Here is a 24,756-nt window from a genome sequence, read left to right as displayed (position 1 = left end):
GATCCAGGAGGAGGGAGGCGTGGCTTGTCCGAACCTGGCACAACGGGGCTCGCTGCATCTGGCCACGCGATTCGCCGAAGGAACCAAGGAGCGAAGCCCAGGCCGGCTCACACCTCTGGGAGAAGGACTCCGTCTGGATGTGGCTTCAGTGAGGCGCAGTGCCTGGCTGGCCCTTCTCACCTGGAGAGCAGGGCTCTAACCCTGAGGGGGGCCCCGCCCGAAAGGGAAACAGTCTCAGCACATGCCTAGAAGCCAATAGCACCACATAATCTGGTACAATATGGCCCGGCTGAAGGGCCAGGGGATCCGGTGGGTCAGGAGTCAGGGGCCTTGGACGCAGCCAAGGTGCATCGACAGAACGGGCGGTGGGGAGTGTAAGGCTGGACTAGCAGGGGGGCTGCACGTCAGGGGTGAGGGGCGCCGGCAGCACAGTGTGTGTGTGGGGGGGTGCAGGGCTGGACTAGCGGGGGGGCTGCACGTCGGGGTGAGGGGCACCGGCAGCGAGCTCCGCCCCACTCACCTTGCGGGAGAAGTGGTCGAAGATGTTGCAGCCGTGGGTGTTTAGGATGGCGATGGCCTGTGCGAAGTGGTGTCTCTGCGGGGGGAAACCGAGGCACGGCAGGGAGGGCTGCATTAGTGAGAGGGCTCCACCAGGGGGCAGCACCCCCCCATCGATGCATGCACTCCCCCTCCCCAGCCCGTAGGGACAAGCGGGGCAGGACTCCATGCTCCTTACGGCTGGGCTGTGGGGAACGTATGGAGGGGGCAGGCAGGGGCTTTCCCTGATATTCCACCCCCCAGGCCTTGGGCTTTCCCTAAGCTGCCCTCTCTCCTCGTCCCCACGTGAGGGAGGAGGTGATGGGGAACTCCATGCCCATCTATCCATGGCCCCCACACCTGTGACAGCCACCCTGCCCTGCTGCCAGTGTGGAGCTGCAGAGCACCCCCGAGGCTGAGAACTGCTGCAGTTGTTTCACTGGTGAGCTAGGCAAGCAGCTGCCAGAGCCAGGCCCCGTGCCCTGAGCGCGGCAGGGTGTGGGAACGAGGTGAGGCACGGGGCAGAAAGCATTTTACCTCCATGACAGAGCCCTCGGAGCTGTAGAGCGCCGCCAGGACGGATTTCTGGAAGACAGAGGGGCACCATGTGGGGAGGCCAGCCAGTGATAGGGTGAGGGCGTCCGTCTCACTGGAGCTTTAGGGTTAGTGGGGGCTGCAGCTGGGCAGGTGCCCCCCTGTCACAGCCCTGCCGGCCTCCCAGCCTGGCCTCAGAAGGGACCCAACCCTGGCGCTGGGGCTGGTGGGGTTTGGGACCAGGAGCCCATCTACAGGTGCAGGGGGCCGAGGTCGTCCGCCAGTGTCACATAGGGGCCACGAGAGGGGTGGGCACGTTCTGTTGCTGTGGCCCACAGGCTGTATATTCCCCGCCCCATCCCTCTGCTCATGGGGGGCCCCAGTAGCAGGTCCCCTTCCCATTGTAGGGCACAGGGCTGAGATCTGGCGTCAGCCAGAGGCGCTGGCCCTTGCGTCTTGGGGGCTGGGAGGGATCCCACCCTCCGAACAGGAGGCCAGACCGTCCCCCTGTGACGTAGGAGAGGTCTCCTCGAACCCGAGCCAAACTGGACTTTCCAGCCCCTTGCCTCGTGGCGGGGCTGGGAGCCGGAATCACAGGGGAGGGAGAATGAAAAACAAGCAGACGAAAACGCCCCTGAAGCTCATTCCCGAGCCGGGGCCAGGTCGGGTTTTGGACCAAGGTCTGGGGCAGCTGGCAGGAGCCAGCGAGGGACAAAGCCACACGATCCCCGCGAGGGCTGGACAGGTCCTGGGTGCTCGGCTCATGGCAGTTGCAGTGGTCCCCGCACCATGGCTCCCCCTGCCCCTGGAGGGTTTGTGGGGAAGTTAGGTCACCTCTCGTCGCTGTACATTTTCCTTTGCTTAGCAACAGCTGCCCAGTGTTCAGAGCGAGGTCCCCAGGGCTTTGGTTCCCCCACAATGAGGTGTCCGGGGAGCCCGACCCCCAGCAGCTTCATCTCCAGCCCCATCAGGGAGCCAAAGGCCTGGTGCCTGAGGATCTTCTGTAACCCCCCAGCCTCACCGACAGATCTCCTGTAATCCCCCGGCATTACCAGCAGATCTCCTGTAACCCACCGGCCTTCTCATCAGATCTCCTGTAACCCCCCAGCCTCACCAGCAGATCTCCTGTAATCCCCCAGCATCACTGGCAGATCTCCTGTAACCCCCCGACCTCACCGGTAGATCTCCTGTAACCCTGGGCCTCACCATCAGATCTCCTGTAATCCCCGGGCCTCACCGACAGATCTCCTGTAATCCCCCGGCATTACCAGCAGATCTCCTGTAACCCACCGGCCTTCTCATCAGATCTCCTGTAACCCCACAGCCTCACCAGCAGATCTCCTGTAATCCCCCAGCATCACCGGCAGATCTCCTGTAACCCCCCGACCTCACCGGTAGATCTCCTGTAACCCTGGGCCTCACCATCAGATCTCCTGTAATCCCCCAGCCTCACCGGCAGATCTCCTGTAATCCCCCAGCCTCACTGGCAGATCTCCTGTAACCCCCCGGCCTTCCCATCAGATCTCCTGTAACCCTGCAGCCTCACCGGCAGATCTCCTGTAACCCCCCAGCCTCACCATCAGATCTCCTGTAACCCCCCAGCTTTCCCATCAGATCTCCTGTAACCCCTTGGCCTCACCGGCAGATCTCCTGTAACCCCCTGGGCTTCCTATCAGGTCTCCTGTAATCCCCCAGCCTCAGCAGCAGATCTCCTGTAACCCCCTGGGTTTACTAATGGATCTCCTGTAACCCCCCAGGTTTACTAATGGATCTCCTGTAACCCCCCGGGTTTACTAACGGATCTCCTGTAACCCCCGGCCTTACCGAAGCCACCTGGAACGAGTTATTGGTGCCTCTGTGGTCCAGGTCGTGACACATGCAGGAGACGAACAAGGCGAAGATCTCAATGTCTCTGTGGAGAAAAGGACCGGCTGAATCACGGTGACGAGGGACGGGAGGGGCTCTTGGGGCAACGCCTCCCTCTCTTGGGGGCCAGCTCAGCCCGTTCTCTGCAGTGACCTCTCCGGGCTGACGGGACTCTGGCGCCGGGGCCGTCTGAACTAGCCTCACTTCTGCAGCTCCAAGCAGGCAGCCACATTCTGCCGCCGCAGAAAGTGTGTTGGGGGGGGGATCCCCATTGAGCTCAGCGGATCCACCCACAGGTGCAGGGATCACTTTGTGCACCCACTTCTGGGCTGGAACGCTGCCGTTTCATGCAGGGGCCTTACGGTTTGGGACAGGAAGTGAACAGGAGCAGTGCATGTGGGAATTCAGTGTGGCAGTGTGGAACGGCCCAGGGCCAACCCCCTGACTTGTGCAATGTGCTGTGGGCAAGCGGCGAGGACCTGTGTCAGCTGGTGCACCCTGGAGAGCAGCACAGCGCCCCCTAGCACCAAGCCAGGGAACTGGGCTGATGGAGACTCGAGGGGAGGGCGCCACCTGCTGAATCAGCTGGGGAGAGGGGGCGGTGTAGGTCGCCCGCCCAGCCGAGCTGGGAGATACACAGGCCAAGGGGCCGGGGTACAGACCCGGGACGGGGGGAAGCTGGCTCTCTGCAGGAGCCGTAACCATCCACCTACTCCAGGTATTTGACCAGCTCCAGGTTCTTGTAGAGCAGGTAGCAGAAGTGGGAGACGGAGAAGGCATGCATCCAGTTGTGATAGGGAGGGTCCCGGTAGCCCTTCCTCACCATCAGGCAGAACCTGGCCGGAGCAAGGGAGAAGGGGATGAGAAGGCAGCCGCCCCTGGGGAGCCGGCGCTCGGGTCTGGCAGGCCACCAGCACTGCCCCCGCGCTCCAGGCAGAGAACACCGGGCAGGCTGCAGGGCAGGGAGCTTCCACCCATGAACTGCCATGTCATAGACTCACAGGATGGGAAGGGACCTCGAGAGGTCATCTAGTCCAGTCCCCTGCACCCGTGGCAGGACTAAGTGTTATCCAGACCATCCCTGACAGGTGTTTGTCCAACTTGCTCTTAAAAACCGCCAATGATGGAGATTCCACAACCTCCCTAGGCAACTTATTCCAGTGCTTAACCACCCTGACAATTAGGAAGTTTTGTTAATGTCCAACCGAAGCCGCCTTTGCTGCAATTTAAGCCCATTGCTTCTTGTCCTGTCCTCAGAGGTTAAGGAGAACAGTTTTTCTCCCTCCTTGTAACTTGAAAACTGTTATCATGTCTCCCCTCAGCCTTCTCTTCTCCAGACTAAACAAACCCAGTTTTTTTCAGTGTTCCCTCCTAGGTCATGTTTTCTAGACCTTGAATCATTTTTGGTGCTCTTCTCTGGACTTTCTGCAGTTTGTCCACATCTTTCCTGAAATGTGGCGCCCAGAACTGGACACAATACTCCAGTTGAGGCCTAATCAGTGCGGAGTAGAGCGGAAGAATTACTTCTTGTGTCTTGCTTACAGCACTCCTGCTGATACATCCCAGAATGAGCTTTGCTTTTTTTGCAACAGCGTTATACCGTTGACTCATATTTAGCTTGTGGTCCACTATGACCCCCCCAGATCCCTTTTCGCAGGACTCCTTCCTAGGCAGTCATTTCCCATTCTGTATGTGTGCAACTGATTGTTCCTTCCTAAGTGGAGTACTTTGCATTTGTCCTTATTGAATTTCATCCTATTTATTTCAGACCATTTCTTCAGTTTGTCCAGATCATTTTTAATTTAAATCCTATCCTCCAAAGCACTTGTAACCCCTCCCGGCTTGGTATCGTCCACAAACTTTACAAGTATACTCTCTATGCCATTATCTAAATCATTGATGAAGATATTGAACAGAACCGGACCCAGAACTGATCCCTGTGGGACCCCACTGGTTATGCCCTTCCAGCATGACTGTGAACCACTGATAACTACTCTCTGAGAACGGGTTTTCCAACCAGTTATGCATCCACCTTATAGGAGCTCCAGCTAGGAAGCATTTCCCTAGTTTGTTTATGAGAAGGTCATGCGAGACATTCCCAAAAGCTTTACTAAAGTCAAGATATACCATGTCTACCGCCTCCCCACTCTCCACAAGCCTTGTTACCCTGTCAAAGAAAGCTATCAGGTTGGTTAACATGATTTGTTCTTGACAAATCCACGCTGACTGTTACTTATCACCTTATTATCTGCTAGGTGTTTGCAAATTGATTGCTTAATTATTTGCTCTATTATCTTTCCGGGTACAGAAGTTAAGCTGACTGGTCTGTAATTCCCTGGGTTGTCCTTATTTCCCTTTTTATAGATGGGCATTATTTTTGCCCTTTTCCAGTCCTCTGGAATCACTCCTGTTTTCCATGACTTTTCAGAGATAATCGCTAATGGCTCAGATATGTCCTCATTCAGCTCCTGGAGTATTCTAGGATGCATTTCATCAGGTAGCCTCTGATCCTACCTCATTTTGCCTGGCATTCACTAGGTTAGACGCCCAATGGCTACTCACCTTTCTGGTGAAAACTGAAACAAAAAGTCTTTTAGCACCTCTGCCATTTCCACATTTTCTGTTATTGTTCCCACAAACCCCGCCCCCTCATTGAGTAACAGGCCAAACCTGTCTTTGTCTTCCTCTTGCTTCTAGTGTATTTATCACGGGTCCTGCTGTGCTCACAAGCCCTGGGCACAACTGGCTCTGCAGCGCCTTGCCGTGTCACAGGCGTGTGCATGCACATGCCTGAACCTGTGAGTGTGCGTGGATCTGTGTGTCCGTGGATCTGTGAGTGTGTGTGGATCTGTGTGTCTGTGTACCTGTGAGCGTGCGCGGATCTGTGGGTCTGTGTACCCGTGAGTGTGCGTGGATCTGTGTGTCTGTGGATCTGTGAGTGTGTGTGGATCTGTGGGTCTGTATACCCATGAGTGTGCGTGGATCTGTGTGTCCGTGGATCTGTGAGTGTGCGTGGATCTGTGGGTCTGTGTACCCGTGAGTGTGCGTGGATCTGTGTGTCTGTGTACCTGTGAGTGTGCGCGGATCTGTGGGTCTGTGTACCTGTGAGTGTGCGTGGATCTGTGTGTCCGTGGATCTGTGAGTGTGCGCGGATCTGTGGGTCTGTGTACCCGTGAGTGTGCGTGGATCTGTGTGTCCGTGGATCTGTGAGTGTGCGTGGATCTGTGAGTGTGCGCGGATCTGTGGGTCTGTATACCCGTGAGTGTGCGTGGATCTGTGTGTCCGTGGATCTGTGAGTGTGCGTGGATCTGTGTGTCCGTGTACCTGTGAGCGTGCGCGGATCTGTGTGTCCGTGGATCTGTGAGTGTGTGTGGATCTGTGGGTCTGTATACCCGTGAGTGTGCGTGGATCTGTGTGTCCGTGGATCTGTGAGTGTGCGTGGATCTGTGGGTCTGTGTACCCGTGAGTGTGCGTGGATCTGTGTGTCCATGGATCTGTGAGTGTGCGTGGATCTGTGTGTCCATGGGTCTGTGAGTGTGCGCGGATCTGTGGGTCTGTATACCTGTGAGTGTGCATGGATCTGTGTGTCCATGGGTCTGTGAGTGTGCGTGAATCAGTGTATCCGTGTACCTGTGAGCATGCGCGGATCTGTGGGTCTGTGTACCCGTGAGTGTGCGTGGATCTGTGTGTCCGTGGATCTGTGAGTGTGCGCGGATCTGTGGGTCTGTGTACCCGTGAGTGTGCGTGGATCTGTGTATCTGTGGATCTGTGAGTGTGCGTGGATCTGTGGGTCTGTGTACCTGTGAGCGTGCGTGGATCTGTGGGTCTGTATACCCGTGAGTGTGCATGGATCTGTGTGTCCGTGGATCTGTGAGTGTGCGTGGATCTGTGGGTCTGTGTACCTGTGAGCGTGCGTGGGCTCAGATGCCCGGGGTAGGAGCATGAGCTGGACGGGGAGGCTGTTTACGCAGGGCCACCCTCTGTTATTTCCTGGCCCTGACTCCTTTGGCCAGGGGCTTGCTAGTTTGTGGGCTGTCCACCTCCTCCTGTGCCTGTGCCCCTGCCCTGCTCCACCCCCTTCCCGGCCGAGGATCTCAAAGAGCTGCACACACACCACTCCATTAAGCCTCACAGGGAGACGGGTCAGGATCCTTGGCCTCGCTTTACAGATGGGCAGAGTGACGTGCCAGGGCCAGGAACAGAACTCAGGAATCCTGGCTCCCAGTCCCCGCCCCGCCATTATCCGTTACCTGTACTGAGCCAAGTGCGTGCTAGGTGCTTTGCTCTCCCCTGCCCTGAACGACCCCCCCACCCCCCAGTCTCTGTAACACCCTGACGCCCTGCGGCTGCCCAATGCGTGTCTCCATCCGGGTATTTCCTCTTCTCCGGCTTCAGTCCTAATCCGGGGCCTACCTGGTACCGAAGTGCTGGGCAAGAGCACCCCCTGCTGGTCACAACCTCTCCCCCGCCCCGGACGCTTGGCTCCCAGTGCAGCCAAGCCTCCGTGCCGAGCCGCGAGTGAGCCCACCTGGCTAGCGTCTGGCGATCCATTTTGTAGTTGTTAATGAAGTTCATGTCCTGCAGCATGCTCAGGATGGCCTGCGGAGGGAAAGGGAGCGGAGAGCTGGCTGAGAGGCTGCTCCCGGGCACACCTGGCAGGGGGCTGGCGCTGAGGGGGCCCGGCTGGGAATGGAGATGACCCGCTGCACCCCTCTCGGCGTTCCTTGAGGGCAGCAGCCACATACGGCACAAACTCTCCACCAAGGGGGGGCAGCCAGTGATGCCAGGAAATCGTATCGACGCCTTGGACCCAAGGTGGGATTGGAGCGCGGGGCACCCGTGTTAAACAAAGGCGAATGCAGCTCCTTGGCGGACAGACGCCCCAAGCCAGAGCTGGATCCTAGCCCAGGCTGTCTCAGGTACCTACTTAGAACCCATCACCATAGCATCAGATACCTCCCGGATTTCTCCAAGCACCCCTCGGAGGCGGCCCAGGGTTACAGACACTGGAGGCACAGAGTGATCCGCCCATGCAGGCTGTGGCAGAGACCCACACTTTGGGCACCCTAGGCTAGCCCCTAACCCCTGGCTCATCCCCCTCTCAGGGACGGGCAGGCCCTAGACGCCGGCCCCGTGGGCACTGACCATGGGCGTGTCGTCCTCGGGCAGCGAGCGCGGCGTGTAGGTGAAATCGGCGAAGCGATAATCGATGCTTTCCACGGGGCAGATCCCGTCGCTGAGCAGCTTTTTGTATTCCTCGTCCGAGACCTGCAAGGGAAGCCCCAGGAGGGGCTGTGAACGCCGGGGGCCAAAGCCGGGGCCTGGCGGAGGAGCTGCAGACACAGGCCGCATTCAGCCGGGCACGGGCGCGCAGTGCTGCCCTGTCAGCCCTGTGCCAGGCTCCTCTGTCCACCAGGTACAGCCTGGGCAGCGGCGGGACTGGCGCCATGATCTGACCCGGAGGCAAGAGGGTTCCTGCACCACGGCCCATGCTGCCCCCGGCCTCTCTGTGGAGCCTGTCAACGTGGGGGCCAGTTAGTGCCATTGGGGTAATCAGTGCACTGCTGACCCATCGGGATAGTCAGAGGCTGTGACCCGGTTACACTGGGGCAAATCCAGAGTTTGCCCCTAAAATGCAGCCAGCTCTGGGGCGGAGCAAGGTAGTAACGTTGAGTGTGCAGCAGCCTGTAGGCCGGGGAGCGCAGACTGGCCCCTCCGGGGCGGAACGAGAAGGAAGATGAGCTAGACACCCATGGCGTCACCCATCCCCACTCACGGCTCAGTGCTGCGGAGACAGTGACAGCCAGCCCCACGCCCCCAGCCGCCTCGGCCCCATTCCCTGGGAGCCCCCCACCCCCTGACCTTCATGTGGTACATCATCATTTCGTTGGCCACGTGGCTTCGGTACTGGGCTTCGTGGACCTTCTTGTAGAGCAGCGACTGGAGAGGAGGGAAGCAGAGGGTGGTCAGAGCCCTGGGCGGACATGCTTCTGCTGCCCTTGGCTCTCCCGTGGCCTGAGCCCCCGCCCCGTGCGCTCAGCATGAGTCTTTCCAGGAACTCAAGCCCTTCAGTCTCCTTAGGCCTAAGGCACGCAGCACTGGGGCGCACCTGAGCTCCAGCCCCCCACTCCCCCGACCTGAACTCACGCGCACATGGCTGGGCATCGCCTTCCACTTCCCCAAGGGTGCCGAGAGGCGACAAGATTCACCAATGACCCAGCGTTATTTGGGGCTCTGCTCGCTACCTGGAACTACGCTCCCCTCTCCATGTGCAGCTGAAATGCGGCTGCCCCTGGGGTGGAACCCGACAGGCAGTGCGGAGCCACACAACCACTTGGGACAGGAAGGGAAGAAGAGTCTGGTGTCCAGTCGCAGGGAGAAGTTAGACCCGGGGGGCCCAGGGCTCACCCCACTCTGTGCTGACAGCTGCCTGGAATGCTCCGTAGAGGGCAGCCGGTCTGAAAACGTCAGGGTTGGGGCGGGGAGGCAGACGCTGCTGCGGTGTCGCTGGGTCCCCAGCCTTTCCCGACTCACTGCATCCACCTCTTCCCAGCGAAAGGGACTTGGGGAGCTCGGCAGCTTCCAAGGATGGGCCAGTGCCCGAGCCACTGAGAGCCCGGTATGGGAATCCACCCCTCCTCCTGAGGGCGCTGGACCCACCCACACGAGGCAGCCCCCCCTCCCTCCCCGCCGCTTACGTGGGCGATGCTGATCCCGCAGTAGATGGAGAAAGCCGTGGCCAGGTCCTCGTCGAACTTGCTGAACCAAGGCCCGTTAATCTTGTTGACCAGCTCCGCCACCCCGATGACCTCTGGAAGAGCAGCGAGAGCCCAGTGTACCGGCGCCCGGGGCCGGGGCCGACACACAGGGAAACCCGGCCGCCCTGGACTCCCAGCCATATTCCGGCATGGGTCTGTCCAGGATGCTGGTCCAGAGGGGGCAGGGCTGGGGGAGGGGGAGCCGGTCCCTCCTGCCTCCCACTCCAGCGACCCACAATTCCCAGCACTGGGCGAGCAAGTTGAGTTGGGAGGAAAGGTCAAAGCCCTGCGTGAAGCCAACAATGGGGTGCCTGGCCAGAGGGCAGGGGAGGGAGAGTGTGTCCCTGGTGGGGCACTGTGCATCTCACAGGGATTGGCGGGGAGGCCAGCGAAGGGTTAAGCAAACCGGCTTTTGGGGGAGCCGGGGAGGACTGAAATTGAGTGGGGGGCGCCACTACGTGACCTGAGGATTTGCTCCCCCTGGCTGTTTGCAGACACTCTACGGCCACTGGCAGGGAATCGAACCAGGGACCTGCAGGGCCCGCCTCTCCCACACCGCCCAGTCAGCGCCAGGCTGCCATAGTGGGGCTGGTACTAGAGGGCGACATGCCCACAGGCATGGGGATAGCAGGACCCAGGTCGGGAGAGGCGGCAGGGACCGACCGGCTGCTAGCGGCACCGGTGGGGGGCGTTTAACGGCAGCATCGCCGGGCCGCTCGCACTGGGTGGTTTGACTCACCAATATGACAGAGCCCCGAGGGCAGCCCGTGCCGCCCTCCAGTCCCACAGGGGAAGGGCAGAGGCCACCTGGCTGCCCACAGGAGGGCCAGGGCGTGATCCCACTGCAGGGGGGATGACCTGGCATAGAGGGTGTTAACGTGGGGGCTGCCACTTGCCCCCCCGTAGATGGTCATGGCCGGGCGGGGCCAGGCCAGTGTAAGGTGCTGGGCTGGAAGCCCCGTGGCCCCAGAAGGGCTATGGCACAGCACCATGCTGTTCAGAGCCAGCTCCCCCATCCTCGTTTTGATGGTGAGCTCTCTAAGCAGGGCCTGGCATTTGCAGTGTCTGTACAGCCCCTAGCACCCAGGCCTGGCTCGGGCCTCACTGCAATACGATTAACACCTGCGGGGGCTAGACAGCCTGGCGGCTTGGCACCGGAAACATGTCCACTGGGGGTGGGCTGGCGATGGACTTGCCTAGTCAGCATGGCTTGGCGTGTGTGCGTGGCGGCCCCGGGACTAAATCAGCCTGCTGCTGACACCCAGCCACAGGAGGTGCTGCTGTGGCTCAGGTAGTAGGGGCTGGTGCTTTGGAGTAGGAGAGCCCAGGTTCTAGACCTGCGGCTTGATGACCCAGCGGTGTGGGGGGCCCAGAGGATTTGGCCTGTGTGTTTTAAATAAATCACACCCACTAACCGAGGTTATTTTGCCAGACACGGCAGAGCGGGGCTGGGGCTAACAAACCCAGCTGTTGTCCGGCGCGCTGGAGTTAGCCGGCCTGTTGCGAAGCACAGGGATGCCATTCAATCCCTGGCCAGCTGCTGGTGCCGGCGGGCCAGGGGACTCCCAAGCTCCACCAAGCTCAGGTTCTGGGGCTCCTCCCACCTGGGGATCTCAAAGCACTTAGGAACACTTAGTTAAGCCTAACAATAAAGTCCCCGGTAAGGTGGCTACATAGACATGGGCCAGATCCTCAGCTGGTGTGTTGCTGACTTCAATGGAGATTTGGCAGTTAATGCCTGCTGGGGATCAGGCCCAGATGTTGTGACAGGTGGGGAAACTGAGGCACCAGTTCAGTGGCTTGCCAAGGGAATCGCAGTGGGTTGGTAACACACCCTCCTGAATCTTATCCCTGTATGTTAGCCATAAGCTCACCCTGCCACCTGGGTGCAATGGGCTGAGCATCAGACTCCATCCATCCTTCGGGGTGCGGGACTCTCTGCCCCGGGGAAGGGCTGGGGTCTCCAAAGTGCGCGGCACTTAAACAAGTCTCAGGGCAATTTAAATTCACTCCTCCCTTCTCACAGCCCGCTCCGTGACAAGGGTCAGTTCCATGCTCGTTATCTGAGAAGTGGGGAAACTGAGGCACAGAGCTGTCACGTGCCTTGTCCGAGATCACAGAGCCGCGAGCAGGCCATAGGGGTCCTGCTACCACCACTAGAGCGGGGCTCCCTCATCCTCAGCACCGGTGGCGAATTAATACAGAGGCTGCTTCTCGACCTCCTCCGCTTCCCTTCTTCTCCAGCTGCTCTGACCCGTCGCCAGGCTCCTCTTGGGAATGAGGAGCCAGGAGACTGGCGGAGGCAGCTGGAGACACGGAGGAGTTGGCTGCACAGGGGCCGCCGATGGATCCCAGCTCGAGGAAAGCTGCTCTGGGAGAACACGTGGTCAGAAACTACGCCCTGGCGATCAAGCCGGGATCTGATGGGTCTTTGCCCTTGTGTGGCCTCGACGACCGCGGCACCCCAAGGGCGCGGCATCGAGGGAGTGCTGTGTCCAATGCCCGCGTGCCCTGGCAGCACCCGGGGAGCTGCACCCCGATGCCCAGCACTGCCCGGGCTCTCACCATGGCTCTCGTTCTTGATGGGGAAGCAGAGGATGTTTCGGGTCCGGAAGCCGGTGCTGTCGTCCACCCCCCGGTAGAAGAGCGGGTGGGAATAGGCGTCCTTGATGTTGAGGATCTTCCCCGTCGTTGCCACGTGACCCGCAATGCCCTGATCCGCCGGGATGCGGATTTCGTAGCTCTGAGGGACAGGATTGACCGAGACGTTGGCCCCATGCTGTCCAGCCCTCCCCATGCCCATCTCTGTCCAATCCCTTGTCCTCCCAGGGCTCAGGGAACCACCTCCCATCCCCATCTCCTGGGATTCGGTCCCATCTCCCTACCTTGCACCCTGCCCCTCTCCAGCTCCATCTCCAACACCCGCCCGGCCTCCCTGTCCCAGCTGAGTCGCCATCTCCTGGCCCTCATGTAGCAGCGCCCTCGGCCTGGCATGGAGACCGCTCTCCTCCTCATGACCAGCACCCCCTGGTCTGGAGCGGGTGGCTCCAGCTGACCCCCTCGGCCTGACCTCATCCTCAGGCCTGCTCCATCCTCCAGGCCCGACGCCACCGCCCGCAGCTCCCTCTGCTGGTGAGCCCCAGGCCCGCCAGGGAGGGCTTACCTCGTCATCCACCACGCCCCCGTCAAACACCTTGGCCACCAGCTCATGGCTGAACGTGTCCAGCAGGAAAACCGAGCATCTGCAAGAGACAACCAGCCGCTCAGCCAGATCTCCACAGCAAGCACCATCCAGTCACAGGCAAGGCAGCGGAACGACTCCGATTGACTCCCCTCGGCTTCGGACCAGGCCCATGGCCTCTGGTTAGCACATCTCCCCTTTGGATTCACTGACCCAGCGTCCCACCATGAGACGAGAGATTCCCGTGATCCTGGCCTCTGTGGTCACCAGTGATCCCGGGGCATGGAGTGTTAGCCCCACAGTTCTGGCAACATTCCAGCTGGGTAATGACATTCGGCTTTCCTCAGTTTCCCCGGCTCTTCCTTCTGGACAAGGTATTCTTCACCTCCTGTCCTAAACTTGACAAAGCCCTGGCTGGGATGATTTAGTTGGGGATTGGTCGTGCTTTGAGCAGGGGGTTGGACTAGATGGCCTCCTGAGGTCCCTTCCAACCCTGATATTCTATGATTCTATGAAACCTCCAGGCATACATCCAAACAAAATTGGCAACCCTATGTCCTCTACCCTGGTCCCTTCCTGTGGTTTTTCTCATGGATAGGGGGTAATCTAGCCCTCTGCACTCAAAACAAACATGGACATTAAAACATTTATACTCCTCTTCCTGTTATATTTGCAAATGCAGACACCTGAGAAGGAGAAAATTAAGATTGGAAGTGTGTAACCGTAACTGTGCCCCCCTGGGCCATGTAACCTTAACTCTGCCCGCATGCCATGTAACCTTGACTCCAGCCCCCAGGACACATACCCCTAACTCTGCCCCCTGGGACATGAACCTTTAATGTTGCCCCTTGCCCTTGTACATCTGCATCATTATGCTGCAGTTGTTAGTCACACAATCGTGTCTATTTCTCAGCTATTATATTGCACCGTAGGAGTCTCTCTCTGGGACACGAAGCTGCATGCTGCAGGAGCCAAAGAACACACTTCTCCTCGCGCCCTGGGTAGGCTGCGTGTGGGTGAGTTTTGCCCAGCCCGAGTCTCTGCAGCCGCTTGGGCTATTGGCCTGTGGGCCAAGCCCGTGTGAATCAGGCCCAGCCTCGGGAGCGCAGGGTCAGGCCCCGTATTTGTACCTTTGTGGGGCTGGGGGTCTCGGGTAGGGGTTTCCGTGCGGCTGTGCAGAAGGTGAGTGAGCCTGGCATGCTCCAGGGCTGGTGACAGCAACCCTCAAGCCCCTTGGGGGCAGCTTTGCTGCCTTTCCAGGGCACAGGATTACACGGGACTGCGGCGTGCTCGTCACCCTGTTCCTTGTGAAGCGCTGGAGGGAGCAGGCAGCCGGGCAGCTGCGTTCTAAGTGCAGACCTGAGCCCTGAGCCCCTGCCCTGGGCAGGATCCGGCCCAGGACAGTCCCAAGAGAGAGCCACGCTGATCAGAGAGAGCAGGGCCTGGCTTCTCCTGAGCCCGGGGCAGGGGATGCCTGGAGCAGCAGCTCTGCTGGCTTTGCCGGACCTGCTCCGATTCACGCCAGGGGGACGTGAGAGGAGAACCAGGCCCCGTCTCCACGCTCAGGAAGTCTGCAGGCTTGCTGCCCGACTGGGGCATGGCGCGGGGAGCGAGCGTGAGGAGGAGGAGGGGGGAGATTTACACCGGGGAGCCGGAGATCAGAGCTGTAAAAGTAACCAGGGAGGAGCAGCTTTCCCACAGGATCAGCTGTTCCCGGCGCATGTCCCAGCCGCAGAAGAGGTCCAGGAGCGTAATCCCAGCGTGCGTGCACACACGGCCTCCTTGGGAGCAGGGGGCACCCAGGCTGACTCCCCGCCCCCAGGGTAACGCCTCGCGCAGAGCAGCCGCTCACTCACATTTCGGCGTTGCTGAGACTCCGGGCTTCCGTGATGATCTCCTGGAGCAGCACCGACACGTCGTCTGCGGGGGAGAAGCGGATCGTTTGGCAGCTCAGACCAGGCCCAGGCAGCCTGGGCAGGGGCAGGGCGGTTCCGGGCACCGGCGAGGGGCCACGGAGCCTCTCACCTGTAGGCCTGAGCCCCCTGACGCTGAGCAAGAGGCCTCTCCAAGGGACGGCTCTGTGACCAGAGCTGGTGGCCTCGGGTCGTGGCGCATGGGGGCCGACAACACCCCAAAGCAGGAGCTATGTGGTTAGGCCAAGGTCCTGGCTGTCAGCCCCATACCTGACCCATTACTAGGATGCCAGGCTGCAGCTCTGTAGTCTGAACACGCCAGGGTTCTAATCCCGGCCCCAATGCCAGCTCCCTCCACAGTGAGTCACTTCCCTGCCCCGTGCCTCAGTTTCCCCATCTGTACAAGGGGACAGTGCCACTTACTTACTCTGCAGGCAGGCTGGGAGGCTTGGCGAGATGCCCGGGGATGAAGCAGCTGCTATATAAATGGTGCAAGGGCCAGATTCTGCTCGCCATGACACCGGGGTAAAGCCGGAAGGATGTGACTTGGAGCCCCCTGGGGTCACTGAGACCAGGAGCTAGCAATTAACACCGCTGTACAGCCCTTTAACTCGGCCCGGATGCCCTGACTCCATCCCCAGGCCTCTGGACACACGGACGTGGCCTGCTTGAGGGCCCAGACCGGAGGAGCACTGTGTGCCGCCAGCCCTGGGCTGGGCTTCTTCCCCAGTCAAGCGCTCCGGCAGGCTTCACCCAGCCCCGGCTGCCGGGCAGTCATTTATCTCAGCCTCACACGGCCGGCGTCTCTGCTGGAGCTGGCTCTGGGGCCGGGCACGGGCCACCCTGATGAGCCCTGCTCTTTGTGGGAGCGTGTGCCCTCGGCAATCCGTCTCGGCCTTATCTCCACCGCCTACGTGTACAGCTGTGTCGCGCTGTGCCTCGCGGGTCCCACCGGCCTCGGAGAGGAGCCGAGGATGTCTGGGAGCACACAGCCAACTGGGGACAGCCGTGCGAGAGCTGGGGAGGGGACGTCAGCCTGCTAACCAGCTAACTAGCCGGAGGAAGGCAGGCCTAATGGTTAGACACGAGCCTGTGACTTCACCCTCTCCTTTGTTATGATGGGAATTGGGCCTGACTTGTGAAGCACAGAGGCGGTGGCCAGTGCCTCCAGCCCATTACAGAGCTTGGGGCTGGCCGTGCAGTCAGGAGCAGGGCAGAGCCGACCCACACCTCCCCAGATGTTTACAGCTGGGGGAGCTGGTTCAGCACATGACACAGAGATGGGGCTCACCTCCTCCCAGGGCAGCCTACAGAGAGCATAAAGCCTTAGGGCAGAGGCCCAGGAACAGGTTTCCACGGGTTGTGACCCCCCCATATGGCTGAATGGGGGGGTCAGGACCCAGCTAGAGAGGAGCGTCCCTGTAGAGAGAGGCCAGCGATGCTGGTCCGGCATTACCATGTGGCCCCTTAGTGGATACAACCCAAGCTGCGATTTCTAACCCCCCGCCAGCCAACGGGAAAACACCCCACGGAATGGCCGCCGGGTGTCCCCCGTGAGAAAGGAGCGGGCGGTTCTCAGCCCAGTCTGCACTGGGCATTGCCCAGGTCACTAACCCACTGCGGATTGGCACTGATGGTGGCGGCCGTTACAGGAAGGCCGGGGAGACCGCGCTCCTTATTCGTTAGTTCTGGGGGTTTCCCTCGGGATCCCAGGGCAGGGCAGCGCCCACGCTCTGTGGGGCAGACAGAAGGAGAGCTGGCCGGGGACGTCTTCGGGGTGCAGGGCTGGGTCTCCGTGATGTGACATGGCTGTGACATATTGGGGGGAGGGGCGGTGTGTGTGTGTGTGTACAGAGGATCTGTGTGTGTGTATGCATGCATGTGCGGGGGGGTGTGGGTGTACATGGGATCTGTGTGTGTGTGTGTACAGGGGATTTGTGTGTGTACGTGTACAGGGGATCTGTGTGTGTGTGTGTGTACAGGGGATCTGTGTGTGTGTGTGCATTGCATGTACAGGGGATCTGTGTGTGTGTGTACAGGGGATTTGTGTGTGTGTGTACAGGGGATCTGTGTGTGTGTGTGTGTACAGGGGATCTGTCTGTGTGTGTGCATTGCATGTACAGGGGATCTCTGTGTGTGTGTGTGTACAGGGGATCTGTCTGTGTGTATGCATTGCATGTACAGGGGATCTCTGTGTGTGTGTGTGTACAGGGGATCTCTGTGTGTGTGTGTGTACAGGGGATTTGTGTGTGGGTGTACATGGGATCTGTGTGTGTGTGTGTACAGGGGATCTCTGTGTGTGTATGCATGCATGTACAGGGGATCTGTGTGTGTGTGTACAGGGGATCTGTGTGTGGGTGTACATGGGATCTGTGTGTGTGTGTACAGGGGATCTGTCTGTGTGTATGCATTGCATGTACAGGGGATCTGTGTGTGTGTGTGTGTGTGTGTGTGTGTGTACAGGGGATCTGTCTGTGTGTGTACAGGGGATCTGTGTGTGTGTGTGTGTACAGGGGATCTGTCTGTGTGTGTACAGGGGATCTCTGTGTGTGTGTGTGTACAGGGGATCTGTCTGTGTGTGTACAGGGGATCTCTCTCTGTGTGTGTGTACAGGGGATCTGTGTGTGTGTGTGTGTGTGTACAGGGGATCTGTCTGTGTGTGTACAGGGGATCTCTGTGTGTGTATGCATGCATGTACAGGGGATCTGTGTGTGGGTGTACATGGGATCTGTGTGTGTGTGTACAGGGGATCTGTCTGTGTGTATGCATTGCATGTACAGGGGATCTGTGTGTGTGTGTACAGGGGATCTGTGTGTGTGTGTGTGTACAGGGGATCTGTGTGTGTGTGTACAGGGGATCTGTCTGTGTGTATGCATTGCATGTACAGGGGATCTGTGTGTGTGTGTACAGGGGATTTGTGTGTGTGTGTGTGTACAGGGGATCTGTGTGTGTGTGTACAGGGGATCTGTCTGTGTGTGTACAGGGGATCTCTGTGTGTGTGTGTGTACAGGGGATCTGTGTGTGTGTATGCATGCATGTACAGGGGATGTGAAGCTGCTCTGTTAGCTGTACCCCTGGGAGCTGTATTTTGGAGCTGAGAAGACAGGGCTGTGAGCCCTCCCTGTGTAACGCACGCAGAGAGGCTGCCGTGGATTTGCCATAGGGGCCCATGTCCACTAGGAATGTGGCTTCCCAGCGGGCCCCCACCCTGCCACCACCAACCCTGGGCCAGAGGAATGTGCAGACCTAGAGGCGAACGCCCAGCCGCCCACCAGTGAGTCGGGCCCCAGCAGTACATGGCCTGTAGGAACAGAAAAAGCCACCTACCCAAGTGCGTAAACAGGTTCTTAGCCACTTGCAGGAGCGCCTGTGGGGGGGGGGGGGCGGGGGGAAGGGAAATCTGGTTATCTGAGTTCATTATTAGAGTTAATTAAACAAGTCTGCTCCCCTCCCCCACCCCGGGCTCAAGACCAGTCACCAGCCAAAGCTCACTTCCCTCTTCCTGCCTGTGACCTCCGCAGTCTCCTATAAATCCCCACGTGGCGTCCTAATTAGCCCTCGTTATTGTCCACAAGCACCTGACACCCCCTGGCCGGGAGCAGGCCTGAACACTGGGTGTCCTGAGGGCCCTGATGAGCGGGATCTCCCCCAGGGTGCTGCCTTCAGCTCAGCGGTGTGAGGGCAGCAGTGGCGATCAGGGCCCTACTGTGCTAGGTGCTGCATGTACCCAAAGCATGAGCCAGTCCTGGCCTTGGAGAGCGTACAGTCTGCACAAAGGGTGGGAGGGGAAACTGAGGCATGGAGCGGGACCGGTGACAAAGCTAGAAGTGGAACCCAGGTCTTCTGACCCTGCCCACCCAAATCCAGTGATCGGGCCACTAGGCCACTCCGCCTCTCCCACAGGGCATTCTGGGGAGTACAAGAAAAATGCTCAGAGGGGCTAGGGGAGAGGAGGGCAGGACGACGCGGAGGTGATGGGACAGAGACGCCGTCCAAGGGGGATAAGCTTTGTGTCCTACTGGTGAGGGACGTCACTGCTTTAACCCCAGCCTTGCTCTATTGGTGGGTTCCCCCCCCCCAGCTCCTGTTAATACCATCAAGTGGTTTCTAAACATCTGTGGCTTCCCATTAATTCCCCCCACCCATCGCCCTGGGAGCAGTGGCCATCCCTCGGGGCAGAAATCAATGCCTCTCTGGAAGAGACATTGCCTCTGTCCGGCCTTAGGCCCAACAGGTGAAGTTATTTCCTGGTCCCCAGAGCAATGCTGAGATGTGACCAAGTGGGACTGTTCTTAATGTTTCCTCTGAATAGTGTGGGGGTGCCTCAGTTTCCCCTATGCAGTTCTAAAGTATCTAGGTGGTGGGGTAAGGGTGTATGATCATTGCAGAGCCCTAGAGGGCAGGTGTGTGCAGGGGTCTGGACACAGACAATGGCCGACACCCTGTTTCCTGGCAACTGATGGCCTGGGCCCTTCCCCCATGCAAGGTGAAAGCTGAAGGGTTGGAGAACAAAGGAATCTGGTGACCTCCTGGCCCGGGAAAGGAACAAAGCCCAGGGGAGGAGGGACTGGAGGGAGTTTCAGTTGGGGGCTGGCTGGAGACATGGAGTGAAGTGCAGACGCGGTTGTCTGGCTCACTGCCCCCCAAAATGGACCCAGCTGAGGGGTCCTGTTCTCTGCACCTACAAGCTCTGTGTTAGACCATTTTTCAGAGTAACAGCCATGTTAGTCTGTATTCGCAAAAAGAAAAGGAGTACTTGTGGCACCTTAGAGACTAACCAATTTATTTGAGCATGAGCTTTCGTGAGCTACAGCTCACTTCATCGGATGCATGCCGTGGAAACTGCAGCAGACTTTATTTATGCACAGAGAATATGAAAAAATACCTCCTCCCACCCCACTGTCCTGCTGGTAATAGCTTATCTAAAGTGATCATCAGGTGGGCCATTTCCAGCACAAATCCAGGTTCTCTCACCCACTGTCGTCTAATAAACCTCTATTTTACTGGCTGGCTGAGAGTCACGTCTGACTGCGGAATTGGGGGGCAGGACCCTCTGGCTTCCCCAGGAGCCCCGCCTGAGCGGACTCACTGGGGGAAGCGCACGGAGGGGCAGAGGATGCTGAATGCGCCGAGGTTAGACTCAGGAAGGTGGAAGCTGTGTGAGCTGTGTGTCCTGCAGACAGGCTCCTCACAGGAAGGCGACTACCCCAGAGTCCTGCCTGGCTTCATGGGGAGCAGTTCCAGAGCATCGCCCGGGGACTCCGTGACATGAGGCTATGCCCCACAGTGCCACCGGAGGGTGCCCCGAGCACGGGGCTGAAGGAGAGGGTCACTACCTTTCAGGTGTGAGTGTGTGGGCGGGTGGGGGGGTTTGGAGCAAGCCACATCTACGCTGTCAAGGAGTCAGCATGGGTTGGCCTGGCTGAGCGTGAGAAGGAGAGCACGTCAGCGGGTGCAGGCAACTGCCCAGGTGCGTAACCAATGCCCGCCCGTGTGACTGTGTGAGATCCCGGGTGTGTCAGTGTGCAAACACATGAGGGTATCTGCATGTGCAAGGGATTGTGTCGCCACCGGGATGCCAGTGTATGCCTGGGGGTGCCTGCGGATCCGCATGCAGCCGTATGCCGTTGCATGCAATAGTGCGAGAGAATAGGACGCGTAAGTGCACGTGACCCAGCCCTCGTGTGTGCATGCACGAGGGTGCTTGGGTGTGTTCACTAACCCTGAGCAGCAGCAGATCCAAGCCCCCGGGAAGCAGGGCAGGTGTAGAACTGGGTGGGAAACAGTTTTCCCAGCCTGGAAATATTTTCGAGAGTTTGCAAGTGTTCACCTGACTGTGGACAAAAAGTCAAATTCGAACGTTTTTGCAAATTAAAAAAAAAAAAATTTCAGCTTCGGTCAGTCCCAGCGGTTCCTTTCGCTCAGTTGGAAGAAACATTTCCTTCAGATTGCAATGGTTTCTTCTTTACCCTTTTCTCAGTCGAATTAGCTTCAATGTCAAAGCAAAACACCGGGAAACTGGACCGTTTGGCTTTGAAAATGTGGAAACAAAACGATTTGACAGTTTCAGAACTTTTTTTTTTTTTTTTCAAACTTGCTGCCAGCCGGGAGATTCGCCAACATGGACCAGGTTTCCTGAACGGTTTTGACAAATCAGCATCGTTCAATGAAAAAAACGTTTTGTCAAAAAGTTCCCAACCAGCTGACGGCCGGAGCGGGCGAGGACAAATCCTACCCACTAGGGGGCAGTGCTACCCACACAGCCCATTACCCTCCTAGAACCCCAGCTCTGGAAGTCTGTTACATGTGGGGATGAGCGGCCACTCCCCAGCACCAGCCAAACTGAGACCCTAACCCAGCCCCCGCCCATCCCATTCTGGGGAAGCTCCATCTCTCTGCCCCGGGATCACCGGGTGCCAGTGTTATTATTAAACACCTCTGAACAAAGAAGCCGTCTCTTGGGGAGGCGAGAGTATGAACAATAATTAAATCCTCCCTTTAGGTGTCTGCTGAGATGGGAGAGAGCAATTGCATCCTGGCAAGCGTGCCCATGCACCGGGCGCTTTGTATAATGGCTGGCGCCGGGCGCTCGCTGCACTGGACTAGGTCTCCAAAGATCTGGGTTTAATCCCTGGCTCTGCTACTGACCAGACAAGTCACTTTATTGCTGTGCCTCAGTTTCCCATCTGTAAACCGGGGCTAATGATTGTGTCTTGTCTACGCGGTCAGCTCCTGAGGGCAGGAACTGTCTCTTACAATGTGTCCAAGCAACGCCTGGCACAGTGGGGAGCCAGTTTGATCTCGGCCAGTTGGCGCTACTGTCCCATGGATCTGCTCCCAGCAGATACCTTCTTCTCCTCGCTTCACTCCTCCTAATGCCCAAAGCAGGTGGTGCCTGAAAGGACTTGGGCCTGTCTAAGCACTAGCTCCAAGCCCTTCCGATGGTCAGTGTGTGCAGCTCTGCCTCCCTGTGGAAACGGGGCGACGCTGGCAAAGAAACAGCTTGGCACTAACGTCACATGGCCAGATGCTTCGGCGCGACTAGGCAGCTTTAGTCTTGTGGGACACTGATACGGAATCTGTCCTGCTGACGTGTGTATGGACCCCTGCCCCCTGCTGGATGGTGCCGATGTGCGTAGGGACCGCTGCCCCCTGCTGGATGGTGCCAATGTGCGTATGGACCCCTGCCCCCTGCTGGATGGTGCCGATGTGCGTAGGGACCCCTGCCCCCTGCTGGATGGTGCCGATGTGCGTAGGGACCGCTGCCCCCTGCTGGATGGTGCCAATGTGCGTAGGGACCCCACCACGATGCTGATGTGCCCATGCCCCGTGCTGGGTGGTGCTGAAGTGTGTATTCACCACTGCCCCCTGTTGCTATGGCTAGGACGGGTCACGCTCTAATGGCTGGGGTCCTGAGCGGAGGACAAAGCCCCACCACCCCCAGTAAGAGAAGGCGATTCTCCTCTAGCTCATGTTGTCAGAGGTCTCTGTTTTACTGCATGTGGCCAGTGAGCCATTGTGAACATACCCCAGAGCCACGAGCCTCCAGGGGACAGTAGGCAGACAAGGGTGTTGGCAGGGCATCCCCCATGTTCTCTGCATCCCTGGGGGCAGAGCGAGGCTCCTGCCGGCCGGCCTTCCCCTGCCAGCTCTGGGTCACCTCCCAGGGCATTTGCAATTCAGATCCACATGTCCCAGTTAGCCAAGCATGGCAGTGTGGGCTCCTGAACTCGCCCCTCCCGGCCTGATTAGTGCCATCAGAGCAGCAGGCCGTGGCGGGCTTGGGGGCTGAATGACAGGCGGTGAAATTAGCGGTGTGATGGGCACCACGACGGGGGAGGGCTGCAGAGAGTGGAACTGACTCATTTCTATCTGGCACCGAGCCGGGACGGAGCTGATGAGCCCGCCCTGGGCTAGGGCTGCCAGGTGTCCCATTTTCAACTGGAATGCCTGGTCGAAAAGGGACCCTGGCAGTGCCAGTCAGCACCGCTGACCGGGCCGTTAAAAGTCCAGTTGGTGCAGGGCTGGCAGGCTCCTGCCTGGCTCCGCGCAGTTCCTGGAAGTGGCCGGCATGTCTCTCTGGCTCCTAGGCATAGGGGCAGCCACGGGGGCTCCATGCGCTGCCCCCGCCCCGAGCGCTGGCTCCGCAGCGGTGTGTAAGGATGGGGGCAATGCACAGAGCCCCCTGGCTGCCCCTTCGCTTAGGAGCTGGAGGGACGGGATGCCACTTCAAGGAGCCACCTAAGGTAAGTGCCACCCAGAGCCCGCATCCCTCACCTCCTCCCATGTCCCAACCTCCTGCCCCAGCCCAGAGCCCCCTCCTACACCCAAACTCCCTCCCACAGCCTGCACCCCAACCCGCTGCCCCAGCCCGGTGAAAAACAGCGAATGAGTGAGGGTGGGGGAGAGTGAGTGTTGGCAGGGGGGATGGAGTAAGCAGGAGCAGGGCCTTGGAGAAGGGCCAGGGCAGGGGGCGGGACAAGGGTGTTCGGTTTTCTGTTATTAGAAAGTTGGCAATCCTATCCTGGGCAGATCCAGATGGGAAGGGTGAGACCAGCAGAAGTAAGACCAAAATCGCCTGGCTGACAGGCTGAGTGCACAGCCCAGAGACCCGGCCAGGGGGCAGGACAGAGTGGGTGGGTCAGACAGGTGCTGAGAGGCTGATTCCCTTGTGGTTTAGGATCGGACTTGAGATCTGGGGACAGTTCCTGGCTCTACCCTGCATGCATTGTCAGTCCTGGGATAAGTCACTTCATCCTCCTTGCCTCAGTTTCCCCAACTGTAAACTGGGGGCAAGGCTTCTCTACTTCACAGGTAGAACTTTCATCTCTTCATGTCTGCCAGGTGCTTAGATATGGCCAAGGAAAGTGTACAGCTAATGGGGTACACATGTAGGTAACCCCACATGTCCAGCAAGGGGAAGCTCCCAATCATCAGGATGGGGATCCCCCCAAAATGTGTGGGACTGGTCCTGCCTTTCCTGGCCTATAGGACAATCAGCCCTGAGTTTACACGGAGACCTGTGAAACATCCTCCCAACAACACAGCGACCTGCTCTCCACCCTGGCCTCCGGGAGAGGGGGCGTTATGGGCCCCGCAGCATGACAATGCTGGAGACAGTCTGACAGCCTTGCAGGCTTTTCCAGAGGGGATCCTGGCTTCAGAGAACCCTCCTCCATAGAGCAGGCCTCTCTAGAAGTTGGCCAACACGGCGGATAAGGGCCAGCTACTGCTACCAGCCAGCGGAATTTCTCCCGTAGCTGAAGTTGTGAGGCCTGCACTGTGGAGCTCAAAGCCCAGGGGTCTAGCCCCACGCTGGCAGGGGGTTGAGGGTTGGGGAACAGCCTGCTGTGGGTGCCCGGTTCAACCCCCTCTCAAATGCCTGCCTTGCCCCATTCCCTCTGCATTCCCAGTGCAGCGATGCCCCAGCACCTCCACTCGATGCCCCATGGCGCTCCCACGGCGCATGGACACTCAGTCCAGCCACCCCACCACCACCGAGAGGTGGATGTAGCCAGCTGCCCCTCCCCATACGCACGGCTGCAGCCGCCGCATGGCACAGCCTGTTACGCCCCTGCGGCCGTGCGTAATAAGCGAGCGAGCTGCCCCCTTACCTGGCACTCGCACTTCAGCTTCTGCTCCTTCTGGAAGGCCAGTGTGCTGGTCAGGACGGTGGAGGTGTAGCAGAAGCAGTGCTGGATTCTGTGCTCGTCGGCCTCCGTGTAGCTGAGGCGAGAAGAGCGGCACGGTCAGAACAGGGACGGCGGGCGGCGGCTCCTGCGGCCAATGCTGCTCAGCCAGGGAGCCTGCCGGTGCTGCCTGTCCAGAGGAGATCCACCTCACTGACATGCAGCCACCTCTGAGGCAGGACATGGCAGCTGTTCCCCAGTGCACCACGCATTCCCCTCCTCTCTCCTGGACGATCGCAATGCGCTGCTCCGAGGCCCAGCTCCCCTGCCCTGCCTCG

General features: G+C 59.1%; 1 protein-coding gene across 2 annotated transcripts in view; it reads right to left on the bottom strand.

The window, feature by feature from the left end:
- PDE2A (phosphodiesterase 2A) overlaps positions 1-24,756 on the bottom strand; it is a 358,875-nt gene that overhangs the window by 10,787 nt on the left and 323,332 nt on the right. For both annotated transcript variants that reach the window (XM_084626204.1, XM_084626205.1), the window contains 13 exons: positions 24,404-24,515; positions 18,117-18,156; positions 14,733-14,796; positions 12,859-12,937; positions 12,261-12,438; positions 9,636-9,748; positions 8,800-8,877; positions 8,083-8,205; positions 7,466-7,536; positions 3,651-3,773; positions 2,896-2,983; positions 1,075-1,122; positions 521-595 (listed from right to left, as the gene is read on the bottom strand). In XM_084626204.1, the coding sequence (XP_084482330.1) occupies positions 521-595; positions 1,075-1,122; positions 2,896-2,983; positions 3,651-3,773; positions 7,466-7,536; positions 8,083-8,205; positions 8,800-8,877; positions 9,636-9,748; positions 12,261-12,438; positions 12,859-12,937; positions 14,733-14,796; positions 18,117-18,156; positions 24,404-24,515 (1,192 nt within the window). The remainder of the gene's footprint in view (positions 1-520; positions 596-1,074; positions 1,123-2,895; positions 2,984-3,650; positions 3,774-7,465; positions 7,537-8,082; positions 8,206-8,799; positions 8,878-9,635; positions 9,749-12,260; positions 12,439-12,858; positions 12,938-14,732; positions 14,797-18,116; positions 18,157-24,403; positions 24,516-24,756) is intronic.

Source organism: Lepidochelys olivacea (genome assembly GCF_965140295.1).
Source record: "Lepidochelys olivacea isolate rLepOli2 genome assembly, chromosome: 1".
Taxonomy (NCBI): Eukaryota; Metazoa; Chordata; order Testudines; family Cheloniidae; genus Lepidochelys; species Lepidochelys olivacea.
Note: the sequence above shows the minus strand (reverse complement) of the source record. Positions and strands in the feature narration are given on the sequence as shown.